Here is a 17903-nt window from a genome sequence, read left to right as displayed (position 1 = left end):
AACACAGAAAAGAATAACAGCAAACTGTTAGATATCATGAAAAAGACAATGAACAGTCTTTAGAAAGCTGAATGAAAAAATCCATTAGCCTATAACTGTATACTTAGAAGAACAAAGTGGGAGGACTCAATATTTCTTGATTTCAATACTTACCTACAAAGCTACAGCAATGAAAATAGAGAGGTACCAGCATATATGGATAACCATATAGATGAGTGAACTATCAGGAGAAGCCCAGAAATATTCACATTTATGGTCAACTGATTTTCAAAAAGAATGACAAGGAAATCCAATAAATGGTGCTTGGATAATGGAGATCTGAGTGCAAAAGAATCAAGCTGGACCTTTTCTTTTACCAGACAAAAATAAACTCAAAATGAATCACAGACCTAAATGTAAGAGCACTAGCAAGTAAAATTCTTAGAATATACAGGAATAAAAATCTCTGTAATCCTGGACTGGGGAAAACCTTCTTAGACATCATACCATTAACAGTGACAAAATCATAAAAAATTGGGTTTCATCATGGGGCACCTGGGTGGCTCCGTCAGTTGAACATCTGACTTCAGTTTAGACCATGATCTTGTGGTTTGAGTTCAAGTCCCTCCTAGGGCTCACACTGTCAGCGCAGAGTCTGCTTTGCATCTTCTGTCCCTCTCTCTGCCCCTCCCCCACCTGTGCTCTATCAAAAATAAACACTTTGTTTTTATTTTTAAATTTTATGTATTTGAGAGAAGAGAGGAGTGCAAGCAGGGGAAGAACAGAGAGAGAGAGAGAGAGAGAGAGAGAGAGAGAGAGAGAGAGAGAGGTGGACAGAGGATCCGACGCAGGCTCTGTGCTCACAGGAGAGAGCCCAATGAGGGGCTCAAACTCACAAACCACGCGATAATGGCCTCAGCTGAAGTTGGATGCTCAACCGACAGAGCCACTGCAGGAGCCCTTAAACAAACATTAAAAAAAAAAAATTGGGCTTCATCAAAATTTTTGACTTTTGTGCTTCAAAAGATACCATCAAGGAATGTGTTTTTGGGAAAATATTTTTTGCAACTCATACTTCAATGTAACTTGTATCCAGAATATATAAAGAGCCCTTAAAAGTAAGATAAACAATTCTATTTAAAAAGGGGCAAAAGATCTAAATAGATATTTCTCCAAAGAAGATATGCAAAGATATGAAAATAAACACTTGAAAATATGCATAACATCATTTGTCACCAGGGAAATGCAAATGAAAACCATATGAGATATCACTTCATATTCACTAGGGTGGTTATAATCAAAAAAGAGGAAAATAAGTATTAGCAAAGATGTGGAGAAATTGGAACTCATATATTATTGGTGGGAATGTGAAATGATAACAGCTAGTTTGTATGACAGTGGTAGTTTCTCAAAAAGTTAAACACAGACTTACCATATTATCTAGCAAATCCATGTCTAGATATATACTCACGTGAAAAACATGTCCACACAAAAACTTATAGAGGAATGTTCATAGCAGCAATATTCAGAAAGTATAAACAACCCAAATGGAAAATTTTCACCAATGGAAAATTATTGAGCAATAAAATTTAAGTGTTACTGGATGTTATGATATGGATGAGCCTTGAAAATATTATATTAAAAGAAGCCAGTCATAAAAAGACCAGTAGTTAAATCAATAAAAGACAGAAAGTTAAGGGTGGGTGGGTATGGGCAATAGGAAGTGATGGCTTAATAGGTATGTGGCTCTTTTTTAGGGTAATGAAAATGCTCTAAAATGGGTTGCACTGATAGTTGCATAATTCTGTGTACTAAAACACCAATGAATTGTACATTTTATTTATGTAGGTATGTATGTATGTATTTAAAACGGTAAATGGCTGCATTGAAACGTTGGAGATCACTTTTTTTATTAATTCTTTAAATACTTACTTTTGAGAGAGAGAGTGCAAGCACGCGTGCACTTGTGTGAGTGGGAGAGGGGCAGAAATAGGGGAGACACAGAATCTGAAGCAGGCTCCAGGCTCTGAGCTGTCAGCACAGAGCCCAATGTGGGGCTGGAACTCATGAACCGTGAGATCATGACCTGAGCAGAAGTCGGATGCTTAACCAACTGAGCCACTCAGGCACCCCTGGACTGTACATTTTAAATGGGTGAACTATAGAATATATGAATATTTCAGTAAAGCTGTTAAATAAAAAGATTTATACTGCAATATTTTCTTTCTTTTGAAAGAAAGTATCTTTTAAAAATAACAATTATTATCTCTTCAAAGCAAAAATTATAAATATATACTGTGATGTTTAAAACATACTGTAGAATTATAGAGCAATGGAACAGAATAGAAAATCCAGAAATAAACCAATCATATGGTCAATTAATCTTCAACAAAGGAGGAAAGAATATGCAATAGGAAAAATAGTCTCTTCAACCAATGGAGCTGGGAAAACTGATCAGCTATATGCAGAAGAATGAAACTGGACCACTTTCTCATACCATGCACAAAAATAAACTTGAAAGGGATTAAACATCTAAATGTGAGACCTGAAGCCATAAAAGTTCTGGAAAAGAGCACAGGCAATAATAACATCTCTGACATCAGCTACAGCAACACTTTTCTAGATATGTCTCCTTCGGCAAGAAAAATAAGAGCAAAAATTGGGATTTCATCAAAATAAAAAGCTTCTAGACAGCAAAGGAAACAGTCAATAAAACTAAAAGGCAACCTACAGAATGGGAGCAGAGATTTGCAAATGACATATCCAATAAAGGCTTAGTATCTAAAATATATGAAGAACTTATACAACTCAACACCCCAAAATACCAAATAATCCATTTAAAAAATGAGCAGAAGAAATGAACAGACATTTATTTCTCCAAAGACATACAGATGGCCAACACACACATGAAAAGAAGTTCATCATCGCTTACCATCAGGGAAATGCAAATCAAAACTATAATGAGGTATCACTTCACACCTGTGAGAATGGCTAAAATCAGAAACACAAGAAACAACAAGTGTTGGGGAGTATGCAGAGAAAAAGGAACCCTTTGTGCATTGTTGGTGGGAATGCAAAGTGATCCAGCCACTCTAGAAAACAGTATGGAGGCTCCTTGAAAAGTTAAAAATATAACTACCCTATAATCTAGCAATCGCACTACCAGGTACTTAACCCAAGAAATACAAAAACACAAATTCAAAGGAATATATATACTCCTATGTTTATTGCAGCATTATCTACAACAGCAAAATTATGGAAGCAGTGCAAGTCTCCAGTGACAGATGAATGGATAAAGAAGTGGTATATATATACAATTGAATATTAAGTCATAATGAAACCTTGCCATTTGTAATGCATGAATGGAGCTAGAGTAAAATCCTAGGCAAAATAAGTCCGAGAAAGACAAATTCCATGATTTCACTCATAGGTGGAACTTAAGAAAGAAAACAAACAAGCAAAGGAAAAAAAGAGAGAGAGATAAACCAAGAAACACACTCTCTCTTTGAAGCTTGCTCATTCATTCATTCATTCATTTAAAGAGAGAGAGAGAGAGAGCAGAAGCAGGGGAAGAGCAGAGAGAGGGAGAATCCCAAGCAGGCTCTGCACCATCAGCAGAGCCTGACCTGGGGCTCAAACTCACAAAAACTGGGAGATCAAAACCTGAGCCAAAATCAAGAGTTGGACACAACCAACTGAGCCACCCAAATGCCCCAAAACAAGCTCTTCACTATTGAAAACAAATTGATGGTTACCAGAGGGGAAGTAGGTAGGGGGATGGGTGAAATAAATGATGGGGATTAAGTAGTGCACTTGTCATGAAGAGCATGGGGTGATTTCTGGAATGGCTCAATCACTATATTGTACACCTGAAACTAATATAACACTGCATGTTAACTATACTGGAATTTAAAAAAAAGAATAAAAGAAAAAAATATATAATTAAAATGTGTAACAAAAAAGGGATCAGAAGGTTAAATATACTGTTACAAGGTTCTTAAATTATAAATGATAGTGGTGTAATATTTGATAATGAACTGTGTTTAAAGATACATATTTCAAATACTAGTACATCACTAATATAAAGATACAAATAGGCTAAAAGGATGGAAAAGATACATTACACAAACATTACTCAAGGAAAATACCATCGGCTATATTAATATTACACAAAGTAGACTTTATAAGTATTATGAAGCATAAAGAGAGTGCTTTATAATAATAACAGCTCAGTTCATAAAGAAGACATAATCCTAACTAAAATTTCAAAACACATGAAGCAAAACCTAAGAGAACTGAAAGGAGAAAGACCTATATAATCACAACTACAGATTTCATTAGTATTCTTTAAGTAATTAAAAAAAAAACAAGTCAACAACAACAAAAACATCACTAAGGATATATAAGACTTGACCGGTACTCTCAAAGAATGTGACCTCTTAACTTGCATTTACAGAACCCTTCACCTGAAATCTTAATGAACATTCTACTCAAGGTCCCACCATACACAGATTATATTCTGGGTTATAAAGCAATCTCAATAAATTTACAGTGAAATCAAACTGCTGTTTTCCAACTGCAAGAGAATTAAACTAAAAATGAGTAACAGAAAAATACCTGGAAAATATTTAGAAATAAAATACTTATAAAATAACCAATGAGTTAAATTTAAAAAAAAATCAAAAGGAAAACTACAAAGTATTCGAAACTGAATGCAAATGTAAACACCAAAATTTGTGGCATGCAGTTAAAACAAGCTTAGAGGAAAATGTTTAACAGAAAATATTATAGTAAATAAGATTGGTCAAAATCATTAATCTAGGCTTCTACTTCAAGACACTAAAAAGAAGCCAAATGAAAGCTGAAAAAGGGAATTAAAAGCAGAATTCACTCAATTAAAAAACAGACAAAAGGAAAAAAAAATCAATAAAACCAAAAGCTGGCTCTTTGAAAAGATCAGTAATATTGACAAATCTCTAATACGAGGGGGGAAAAAAACGCAAATTAGTAATACAAAATCAAAAGAGAAGCCATCACTACAGATGCTACAGGCATTAAAATACTGATAAGGAATGTTATAAACAATCTTCTGTCACCCTGGATGAAATGGACAAACTCCTTGAAAACCAATGCTTGCTCAAGAAGAAATAAAAAATCTGTACATCCCTGTATCTATTTAAAAAATTTAATCCAGGGGTGCCTGAGTGGCTCAGTTGATTAAGTATTCCACTTTTGATTCTAGCTCAGGTCTTGGATCTCATTATGACCTGATCATGAGTCAAGCCCCATGTGGGCTCTGCACTGAGAGTGTAGGGCCTGCTTGAGATTCTCTCTCTGCCCCTCCCCCAATTTGCACACATGTGTGACCTCTGTCAAAATAAACATTAAAAAAAATTTTAATCCACAGTTAAAAACCTCTTCAGAAATAAAAATCCAGGTCCAAACAGTTTCATTGGTGAATTATATCAAATTTAAGAAAGAAATATTACCAATCTTGTACAACCTTTTTAGAAAATAGATTCAAGTCTGTGGTGTCCGTTTTACTACTCTGATACCAAAACCAGACAAAGACACTTCAAGAAAACCATAGACCAATATCCCTCAGGAAGCAGAAATCCTTAACAATTTAGCAAACTAACTCCAGTGACATATAAAAAAGACAAAACATTATAACCAAGTTGCGTTTATCTCAGGGATGCAAGTTTTTAACATCTGGAGATCAATTAACATAATTTACCATTAAACAGACTTTTAAAAGAACCATATGATCACCTCAACAAAGGAAGAAAAATCACAACAAAATCAACATCGATTTTGGACATAAGAAAAGGGAACTTCTGAACCTGATAAAGAGCATCTATGAAAAACCCAACAGCTAACACCATACTTAATGATAATACACTGGATGATTTTTGGGGTGATGAGAATGTTCTGTATCTTGCTTGTGGTGGTGCTTAAATGACTACAGAGTTATCAAAACTCACCATTCTATTAAAATTGATGAATTTTACTGTACGTAAATTATATCAATAAAGTTGAATTTTAAAACTACTGTAATAGCTTCTTCAAGATTGTTTAAAAAGTTTAGTTCTTTAAACAAGACTTAATTATAACAATAAAGTACTGCTCATTTATATTACTATGCCTAAAGATCTACTATCAAGTTCAACTTTTAAACAGTAAGTATCTGATATATATTTACATTAAGTTGAACCTTCAACAGAAGATGGTTGTGCCACAGTGCATACTGAGAATTTGATATTGAATTCAAACAACTGAGAATTTCTAAAACTGATCAGCATTAATCAGTAAAATCAATTAGAACTACCACCACCAACAACACAAAAGAAGTGGACTTGAAACTTCTATATAACTATTCTTGTGATCTTACAGTACCTCAGTATACTTCTTTTTATTTTTTTAATGTTTGTTTACTGATTTAGGGAGAGAAAGAGCAGTATGCAAGTGGGGGAGAGACAGAAGGAGAGAGGGAGAGGGGGGGAGGGAGAGGGAGAGGGGGAGAGAGAAAGAGAGGGAGAGAAAAAGAGAGAATCCTATGCAGGCTCCACACTGTTAGCGGCAGAGCCCTATGTGGGGCTTGAGCTTGAGATCGTGACCTGAGTCGAAACCAAGAGTCATATGCTCAACCAAGTGAGCCACCAAGGAGCCCCACCTCAGTATACTTCTAACAAAGCACTTAAATATATAAATTATCTGTCAGTTAAATGAAATAATTCAAATTATGCTAAAATATGGGATAGAGTTTCATTTTATCTTACACTTGGAACTCGTTCATTTTCCTCAAACCAAATCACTCAATTACCATGAAGATATTCAAGAAATGAGAATTTTTAATTATAAAAATAAATGTACAAAAGACTATTACTTTATTATTTTCTAATTACTAAAGAAAAATATTTCCTATTTTCTCAGTTATTTCCATAAAGCCTAACTATATTATTAGAGCAAATAAGAATTCTTTAAGTTCAGAGCAGAAAGCTAATATTCTAAGAACCTTTACATTTCTATTATACTAAAGATGGATACAAATATAGATAAGAAATATGGCTAAAACTACACTTTGTTGAAGGAAAATACAAATGATTAAGAGTATATCCAAATGTATGCTCTATAAATTAACACTTATTAAAAGAAGGGAGAAGATTACAGGCTATTTCAACTCTAACACTAGTGGATAACAGTTAATGCCCCATATTCCACTTCTTTTTTACAACAGGAAGTCAGCATTTCTCACCAGACAACCCAATTACTATAGAACTTAGCTAATAATCAGACTAAAAAGGCTAAAATATACACTGAAGTAAAAATGAGCCTGACATTTTAGATAGGTCAGACATCCTAGTTTTGTCTTTAAACCATGTTTATTTATCAAAGAAGATCATTAAGAACAAATAAAGCTAAGATGGGATTAGTTCATGTTTTCAAACCATCCAATTTTATACTCCAGTCAATTACTGAGGTTTCATGATTAACTCATGTTCACTTTAAATGCAAATAAACATGATAATATTCTACCTTTATTCCTCAACTTTAGACTACTCCAACCCTCAGCTAATAGTTTACATTGGGCAAAGTAAACGTACCACAGGCTTGTTTTTAAAATAGTGAGGATATAAAAAAATTAAAAACAAAAACAAAAAAATAAAATAGCGAGGATATCTGCACACACCTGACTTCAGCTCAGGTCTTGATCTCTACAGTCCCTCCTGAGTTCAAGCCCTGCATCTGGCTTGCTGGGGTCAGCGCAGAACCCGGTTCAGATCTTCTGTCCCCCTCTCTCCCTGACCCTCCCCACTCCCATTCTCTCTCTCTCTCTCAAAAAATATTTAAAAATACAGCATATAAACCACATAGAGCTAGTGCTAACAAATAAATGGTAACATCTCAAATCAGCAGTCTTTCATACGTTTATAAATATTGCTATGAAATTTAAAACAAATATTCATATGTAAAATGGGTAATAAAAATAGTACTAGACTTAAAAAATATTCAAAACTTTCAAATTATCTGTTTAAATCATTAACTATGATTAAATAGTAGCATAATTTAATCATCAACTTATTCTAAATTCCAGATAAGAGAAGTTTAACATTTTAGCATTCAACTTACCCATTTATTAGAGAAGTCCAACAAAAGCATTAATGGCTAAGAACAAAGTTTTCTGCAAATATCAGATAGTTATGTCTAGAGTGAACACTCAACACAATCAATCCTAATGAGAACTACACATCTGTTTCAAAACTTAGCTTTTATGAATCATGAACATTTGACAAACTGTTGGTACAGCAAAAGTGAAATTTTAAATTAAATCTCTGCCTATGATACTTCTATCCTACCTGTATCTTCAATAAATTCCACACATTTTTCAACAAATAGTGGTATGGGCTTCTCAGCTGTCACCAGATCCTGGAGGGGCATCCCAAAGTAATTACTCTCCCAATTTCTACGTGTTGGTGGATTGAAGTTCTTAGTTTTCTTTTTCTGCTATAAGAAAACATATTCAAGTTAAAACTATTAAAATTAATTTCCTTCAAAATAGCATGAGTATTAAGCAATGTAAATACACATTTTGTATCAAAAGATTTATTTAAAAGCCACATCTAACTTAAATGACCATCAATATGGGACTCAGTTAAATTCTGCCAGAAGCATCAACCTGAGCAACGGAAAGAGACAGAAAGTGAACAGAGGAAATATGACTAGAAAAAAATGTTCCCTCTAGAAAATAATAGGAAACTGGATAGGTAGGGAAATTAGAAAAGGTCATTTTTCAATACCAACTCAAAGGAAAAGCTCAAAGTGAGCAATGTTCAATTCAGTTTAGGTGTGGTTTACTAACTCTATTTGGTCTTTAGGGCAGGTCCAAGCGAGTTTTTCGCATATAGGTATATTTATAAAAACATAATATAACTTTAATTATTGATTATACAATGAAGCTATGTAACTTCATGACTTTTAGTCCCATCATTTGTCTTTTCTCATTTTCCCATTTTCTTCCCATGTACTGACTATATCTTAAACGTTAAAATAGTTTTCTTAAGTAACTGATAAAACATTTTCACAATAGTAAAAACAAAATGAAATACTGATTTTTAGAGTTTAACTTCAATATAGCACTGGGAGAAAAGGGGTTCTTAACCAAGAAGTGAACATCTGAAAAACCTATGGAGGTTTAGAATTGCTGAGGAGATTCTGAGTCAGTTTTTCTGGAGTAGGATACTACAGGCATCTCCAAAGATAATTCTATTATGCATCCCCCATTGAGAATCTCTAAAATATATGAAGATAAGTAAATTTTCAGAAATCCAAAGATGTCAGAGCACTTCTATTGACAGCCCTTGTTCCCTTTTTAGTTTACCTACGAACTTTTATTTTCTGTTATAAATCATAGATCTATTCAAATTTGTCATAAGTATCATTACTGACTTATAAATAGGATAAAAACATAACATTTCTTATCAGAAAAGGGGAGAATGGCAGACGTAGGAGAGCTTTCTATCCCTAAAGCAATACTCCCCATCTTAATTTCCCATTCCTCCTGGAGGAGTCTCTCCTTTGGATGGATCCCCCAATGTATTCTTCCAAGTCTCTGGCTATTTAAATAATTAACTAAGTCCTTTCTTCATTTCAATTTTAGGCTGTTCCACCTAGCAAACTTCCAGAGCTCATGAAACCCAATTTCTAAATCCACATGTACTATATCTCAATGGTGATAGGGATTATATACAAACCTGGTGTGTACAAATCATATACAATATAACTAGGTATCTAGGATATTGCCAAGAAAGCACTGGAGTGTTTGATCTGGGTCAAGACCTAAACCCACCGGTAGTGTAGATCCTTACTCCTTAAATAATCCTTCCACTCCCACCACCACCAAAGCAGAACATTATGCAAGGAAGTGGAAATGAAGACACTGTAATTTCAAAAATGAGATAGGATAGTGGCAGAGTCCTCTTTCTAGCCTGCAAACTATCAGCTGCAAAATTTGATTAGAAAACTGAAACCTGAGGCAAAGATGAATGTATTTTCTTTAAAGAATTAATACAACAATGAAAAAGATTATATATACTTAGGTAGATTAATGAAAATAGCAATGTCTAGCCTATGGTAGGAGCAACAGGAATGAAGTGATACAAAGATCTTAATACATCTTGGCCACTTAAAGAACACAGTTGTAAGAAAAGTAAGTTGGTTGGTCCTAAATGTTCCAGTCAATTCTTAAGAAATCCTCTTTTTAATACTGCCCTTTAGGAATCAATCTAAACTTTCAGATGACTCTAAAAATATTCCACCCCTTATCCTTGGAATCATAACAAAGGAGGAAAAAATGAAGTGTAAACTTCATCTAGTAAGCACTGAATACTTGACTGAAATTGGGAGGGTGAAGACAGGAAGCAAAGTAAGGTAGATTGATTCTGTGGCTTATGCTCAGGGAACATCCCCCAAGGTCTGTAAAATTTCAAGGGCAAATTATTTAATTCTGTAGTTATACCAAGATTCAGGGATAGTACTCTAAGGTAATGAAAGGCTAAATGTCTTACAGCATGGAATTTCTGGCAAACTCTAAAGGGATAATTTACTAACACAGAACTGCCCTGACAGCTCAAGTTTTAATTCATATACATTAGGAGGAAAAAAGGGTAAAAAGTTCTGTGATTTTACTAATTTTTCTACTAACTGACATGGATATAAAAGAAAATTCTATGCAGAAAAAGTTTTGGATTAGACATTCCTGTGTTAGCTTTTATGATAAATAAAAATATATACAATTCCTTTTTTCTAATAGAGATAGTTCTTAATCGTCAGAATTCAAGGATTTCTTTTAAAACATGTGAATTTTAAAAAACTTTACATAATTCTGATATACACCCCTTGGTTAAGAGTTGCTGATCTATAGCGATAAATTTATACCAATTCAAAAACGAATGTTTTAAGTTAAACTAAGGTTAGATGATTACAATTGCTATAAAAAATGCCATCAAGATTCTCTGAAATGCAAGAAAAAAAAGAGGAGTATGGTTATTTGCTAATTTATTTCCACAGCTATTAAAGAAGCATTGTCAGAAATGGCAGCCCCAATTAAATAATTACGCCAGCAGGAAAACATCTAATTTACAATAACCCAATTTTTAATTCATACTACAGTCACACATATCCTCATTTCTGCTTAAATGCAAATGCCCACCATCTTTTTTTTCTGGCCACTTAGGCAAATCTCATGTCATGTCTGCTACAAATGAATGTCCGCAATACAATAAATATCCCATTCACAAATAATGTAAACAATGTTATCAATTAAATGTCCAGCAGATATTAAAAACTATCATTAGTGTAAGAAAACAGGACCAGGAAACGGTATATAAATAGCTTCTTCCAGGAGCTGTGCTCCCGCTTCACGAAGATCAGCAACACAACAAAGAAGGGCATCTAATAAGCAACACTGTCAAATAACTACTGTAATTAATAACACTTAAAAAACATAATGCCTCAACTGCTTCATTTGTAAACAACCAACCAAAGAAAAAAAAAATAGCAAAAAGCAGTTAACTTGGCTTTCAAAGAATGAATCCAGGAAACAAGAATATCTGGTCTTCTCTACTCTCTTAAGATGGGATTCTTGGGAGGAAAACAAACAAACAAAAAAACACATCAAGAAAATGAGACAAGAGAAGGCAAAATGTAAAGAAACTGAAGAAAAAAACCCATTAAAGAAATGAAAACCTCTTTAGTGAAGATTCAATTGAAAAGATCAGAATAAAGTGAAAAACATCATCAGAGATCCCTCATCTACTGTATCACTCCTATGACACACTCCAAAAACTACTCTTGCTTCCATTGTATTTTATTTTTTAATGTTTATTTATTTTTGAGAGAAAGAAAGAGGGCAGGGGAGACAGAGAGAAAGTCACAGAATTCAAAACAGGCTCCAGGCTCTGAGCTGTCAGCACAGAGCCCCACGCAAGGCTTGAACCCACGAACTATGACATAATGACCTGAGCTAAGTTGATGTTTTCACATTACTTTCACATTAAAAAGTCTCAATCATCTTCTCCTATTTGCCCCATAATGCCATTTTCTCTTACAGACAAACTCTGCAGAAGTCATATAGACTAGAGGTCTCCAATTCCTCTTTCATTCCCTCTTTTATGTACTCAAATTAGTCTATCACCCTCATTACTCCATAAACCTGTTCTTATCAAGGTTTTGTTTTGCAACAGTTAGTTCCCAACTCTCACCTTCTTTGACCTTTCAGCAGTCACTCTCTTCACTGGACTTTCAGAACACCACCTGCATGACCTCACTCACTCTCCCCTTATTTGTCTCCTCTGCTGGTCCCTTTCAGCCAGCCTTGTAATGCTGTGAATATCCCAGGCCTCAGTCCCTGACCGTCTTTTTTTTCTCAACATCTGTCCCAGCCCTCTTCACACTGTCATCCAATTGCTGATAACCCAAATACTTCCAGCTCAGCTCTTTCTCCTGAACTCTGGACTCATCTAAAACATTCTACTGGACATCTTCACTTGAATTTCTAAGAGACATATCGTTCTTCATATGTGCAAATCTAGAAGCACCAGGGTGGCTCAGTCAGTTAAACATCTGACTTAGGCTCAGGTGACCATCTCACGGTTTGTGAGTTTGAGCTCCAATTTGGAGTTCTGCTGTCAGCATGGAGCCTGCTTTGGATCCTCTGTACCCTGTTCCCTCTGCCCCCTCCCATGTGCGCATGCTCACTCTCTCAAAAATAAACAAACATTAAAAAAATGTACAAAACTAAACTTCTGATTTCTTTAAAATGTTCCCCAAATGCAGCCTTATCCCTCAGATACTGACAATTACAACCTTTCAGTAGCTCAGGCTATAAAAATCTTGGTCTTAGCCTTGATCCCTCTTTTTCTCTCATACTCTACTTCCAACTGTCAAGCACATGTATTAGATATAGAATCTATTTCTTAAAGCTATCACTTCGCACATCTAGATTATTATATCAACTGCTTCAATCCATTCCCCCTGGTCCTATCACCATCCTCTCAGACCATTCTCAACAAAGCAGCCAGAATGATAGTGGCTACACAAACAGCAGCCTATAAAGCCATATACAAATCTGCATGCCTTGAACTTGGTCTCTTATATTCTGACTTCATTTCCCTCTACTTTTTTCATCACTTACTCCCTTCCTCCATCCACATGGCTAACTTGTTTTAATAAATCAGGCATGCTCCTGACCTAGGACTCTTATACTGGCTGTTCCCTTTACCATCTCAATGAGGCCTACCTCTACCTACACTGTATTAAAAACTGTAATTTTAATGCCTGTCTTCTAGCTCCTGCCCAGTATTCCCAATCCCTTATACTGCTGTTTCTACCCACAACACTACATACTTTACTCATGTATTTTTATTATATTATTATTATATCTTTTGGTGCCCCCCTGCTATAATTTCAGCTCCAAACAAGGGCAGGGGTTTTTATCTGCTCTGTTCATCAACATACTCCAAAGATCTAGTATAGTGCCTGTAAAAAAGAAAGTACAAAGGGATTTGGATCTCTTCTGAAATAATGAACACTAATGTAGATTAAATTAAATGATCTCATCATGTAATAACAATGATAAAAAAATAGGAATCAAGTTACAGATATATCATATTCAACTCAGTAAGCTTCAAAGAATCTTAACATCCAGACAGAAGAAATAAAGAACCAACAGTACAGGGAAAACATCAGGCTAGCTTTAAAATTCTCAGGAAAACTAGAAGTCAGAAGATTCACCTATAGGAATGTTAACAGGAAAAAGACTGTCAAGAATTCTTTACTTAGCTAGTATGCCAAATCAGATGTGCGTAACAACCAACAATAACCTTTTTTAAAGTTCTCAAATATGTAATAATTAGTATTTAAATTATAGCAAACTCCTGAAAAATCTTAAAACACATGATGAATAGCACTGATAATAAAGAACTTATATGTGAAGAATTTGTGTTATGGAAAAAAGAATGAACACTGTATATAGTTAAACACACAGAACTAATTCTAAGTTACAGTGGTGTGGCTATATAACAAAACATTACCTACAATTCTGTGGCTAAAGCTACAAAATGTAAAAATAACTAGATAATAGGCCAGAACCAAAAGCCTCAACATACTCTAAAAGATAAGGTGAAAAGATAAGAGATCATGTAATTGTGCTAATGCATGACAAAATATTATGACAGACTATTAGGAAAGGTAAAAAAGATAAATAAAATAGAGGTTCAATATATATTTAATGACAAAAATAAGTGGCACACTAACAGTTCCTTCATTTTTCTTTCTTACCCTTTTTTTCCCTACTAATGTAGAATAAAAATAGGAAACAAGAAAAAAAGCAAACTGAAACTTACAAAAATAAATATAAATGGAGTAAGATTAACTATAAAAGACTCTCAGACTTGGTACAAAATTAAACCCAATTACACACATGCCATTGAAACAAAGGATCTCCTAAGAGTTGAAAATAAAAGGACAGGAAAATGACTTTTTTTTTTTTTTAAAGGAGCAATGTTAACATTGGAGTTGTCTTCAAGGCTAAATTCTTTGAACTATACAAAGAGTTACCACTAATTCTCTACCCCTTCTCTTCTATAACATTTGTCCCTCCCCAGGTCATTCTTCTGAACATATAAATACTCTCTAATACCTGTCATTTTTACTTTTTTAATTATATATTTTTTAATATTTATTTTTGAGAGAGAGAGAGCGCAAGCGAGTGAACCTGGAAGGGACAGAGATAGAGGGAGAGAGAGAACCTCAAATAGGCTCCGCACCTTCAGGGCGGAGCCTAACTCAGGACCCATGAAAGGTGAGTTCATGACCTGAGCACAAATCACGAGTCAAGGCTTAACTGACTGAGTCACCCAGGTACCCCCTACCACCTGTCATCTTTGAAAACAAACATGAAAACCCTTTTGATTCCACATTAACTTCTAGCTATTACCCCAATTTTGCTCCTTTTCTTTTTCTTGGCTTTTTAAGTTATGTTAATTTCAGTTAATTAACACAGTGTTATGTATTAGTTTCAGTTGTCTTACTCCCTTTTACAGCAAAACTTCTTGGAGATGCCATCTACATCTACTATTTTTCACATCCCATTCTTCCATCCGGTTTTCTCTTCCATTCTATGTAATTTCTTGTTAAGATTAGATACTTCCACACTACCAAATTAAAAAGAAACAATTCTCTTCATCCTTGTTGAGCTCTAAGTAACATTCTTTCCTGACTACTTCTTTAAACACTTGCTCTCTTAGCTCCCATTTCACTACTGTTGGCTCAAAGGATTCCTTTTTCAGTTTCACCTGCCAACAACTCTTCCTGGTTTACTCAAACTCAGTTCTGAGTTCCCCTTTCTTCTCTGACTATACTGTACCCATAGGTGAATTCATCTAATCCCTAGCTGAAAATCTCCTTACATCCTGACAATGACAACTTTTCTTCTAAGTACCAGATTCATACATGTAACCTTTATAATTTCACTGGGATCTCGACCTAGATATTTTAACATAAAACATAAAAAGCACAAAACAGACATCTTGATTCCCTTTGGTCTGAAACCTTTCACCCTAGTCTTCACTATCTCAGTAAATCTATCCACTGGTTTAGACCATAAATCTTGGAGTCAATCTTGATTTTTCCCTTTTCCCTTACTCTCCATAGCAATTGCACAAGAAGCCCTGTTGGTATTACTTCCAAAATACTATGGAGAAACTGTCCATTTTTCCCTTTTTGGTACCTGTACTGACAAAATACAGTGATAGTACATGGTAAATAGATGCTCAGTAAACACTGACAGAAGCACACAGAATTACAAAAAGGAACCAGAGAAAGCTTTTACCATATAAGATTTGTTAATAAATACACAAAGTACTGTTTGTTGGTGTACTTACCAGTTTATGCGAAGTTTCATTATACCTAATTCCGCAGATCTATTTATAAAAGTCACTATATGCATGTACCTAAGCTATAAAATCAGGATTTGCACAGAATAATTATTACACATCATAAAATTACAAGAAGAATTAAACAGCCAACTCTATAGGAATTCATTTGGATGTAAGGTGATGTACTTTCAATAGTGTATAAGAACTGAGCACCATGTGCACAGCATCATGCCAGGTATTGTGCAAAACACAAAAATTGCTGCAAGTAAGGTTAATGCTCTCAAGAAATATGTTATTATAAAGAAAACAAATCTAACTACCTATCATTTAATAAACAGCACATAAAAAATAGTATGTGACTAAGTGTCAAAATAATTGGATGCAAGGCTTAAATTCAGACTTCAAAAGGCAGAACTTAAAAAGTAAGAGATGAAGTTCAGGGATATTTCAGGAATGTAGAAAAGAATCTGGTCTGTAGGTCACTTACTTTCTCATCTGAACATTTGGGTGCCTACCACATGTCAGCATAAGAACTCAGAAATCACTAGAAACTGCCAATTATTTACTGCTATACACTATGTACTTGGTAATATTACATGTATAATCTTAACTGTCACAATAACTCTAAGACAGCTACTGTTCTGCATCTATTTAACACCTATTTCAGTACACCTGGAATGTGCCGGCACAAATAATGTGGATAGAAAGGAAGGTAAGGACCATACTGCAAAGGGGTTCAGGTATGTCCCTAAGAAATATGAACTTTACACAGAGGCCACAAAACGTATTTTGCAGAGAGACAGATTAGGCATTTCTAGTTCAGTATTATTCCTCAGAAAGCAACATAAAACAACAGTGTGAAGCAATGGGAAACAGGAGAAATAGAAACGTAAGTTACTGTACCACCTATGCTAATGAAGCTGTGGAAAAACTGGATCCATCACACACTGCTAGTGGGAATCTAAAATGGTACACCCACTCTGGCAAATAGGCTGGCAGTTTCTCCTAACACTAAATATGAAAATACCAAACGACCCAGTGTAAACTCTTGGGCATTATCCCAGAGAAATGAAAACTTGTATTTATATAAAAATGTGTACAAAATTTGTATAAAATTTTACAGTTTACAGCTACTTTGTTCATAATAGCCCAAAACTAGAAAGAACATATATCCATCAACAGGTTAAGTAACTGTGGTATACCCACACCATGGAAATATTACTCAGGAAAATTTTAAAAAACGGAAAAAAAAAAGGACAAACTATAGATTTATGGCAACAACTTGACTGAATCTCAAATCTCAAGGGAATCATGGTAAAAAAAAAAAAAAAGGGTCAATCCCATAAAGTTGCATATGGTATGATCCTATTTATATATAATATTCTGGAACTGGCAAAATTAAGAAATTAGAAAGTGTAAAACAAATTAGTGGTTGCCAGGGGTTATGGATGGGATTGAGGAGAGGGGAGGGCATAGCTATAAAAAGACACCAGATCTGTTGGTGATAGACTGTTTTGCACCTTGCAGTAGTCAATATACAAACCTACCCCATGTGAATAACTGCACAGAACTAAACACACACACACACACACACACACACACACACACACACACACACACAGTACAAGTAAACTCAGGGACAACTAAGATTTGTGAATCATATTAATGTCAATACCCTGGTTGTGATATTGTATTACAATTTTTGCAAGATGTTACATTTGTGGGAAACTGGGCAAAGGATGTATGAGATCTTTTGGCATTATTTCATAGGAGCATGTCAACCTATAATTATCTCATATTAAAATTGCTATTTTGAAAAAGATCATTAGTGGCTCATTTGGTTCAGCAACCGACTCGATTTCAGCTCAGGTCATGATCCCAGGGTCATGGGATCAAGCCCCACATTGGGCTCTGTGCTAAACATGGGGCCTTCTGGGATTCTCGCTCTCTCTGCCCCTCTCCCCTGCTCATGCTCTCTTGGAAGAAAAA

General features: G+C 34.8%; 1 protein-coding gene across 6 annotated transcripts in view; it reads right to left on the bottom strand.

Annotated features, from left to right (window-relative positions):
- Window positions 1-17903, bottom strand: part of ARHGAP5 (Rho GTPase activating protein 5) — a 78756-nt gene that overhangs the window by 29326 nt on the left and 31527 nt on the right. For 4 of the 6 annotated variants that reach the window (XM_027065555.2, XM_027065554.2, XM_027065557.2 and 1 more), the window contains exon 3: window positions 8337-8484. In XM_027065555.2, coding sequence (XP_026921356.1) covers window positions 8337-8484 — 148 coding nt within the window. Of the gene's footprint in view, window positions 1-856; window positions 940-8336; window positions 8485-17903 lie in introns of those variants that run through there. The other 2 variants (XM_053224349.1, XM_027065556.2) reach the window with 2 other exon arrangements.

Source organism: Acinonyx jubatus, chromosome B3, assembly GCF_027475565.1.
Source record: "Acinonyx jubatus isolate Ajub_Pintada_27869175 chromosome B3, VMU_Ajub_asm_v1.0, whole genome shotgun sequence".
NCBI classification, from domain to species: domain Eukaryota; kingdom Metazoa; phylum Chordata; class Mammalia; order Carnivora; family Felidae; genus Acinonyx; species Acinonyx jubatus.
The sequence above is the reverse complement of the archived record's forward strand: the minus strand, read 5'-3'. Positions and strand labels throughout refer to the sequence as shown.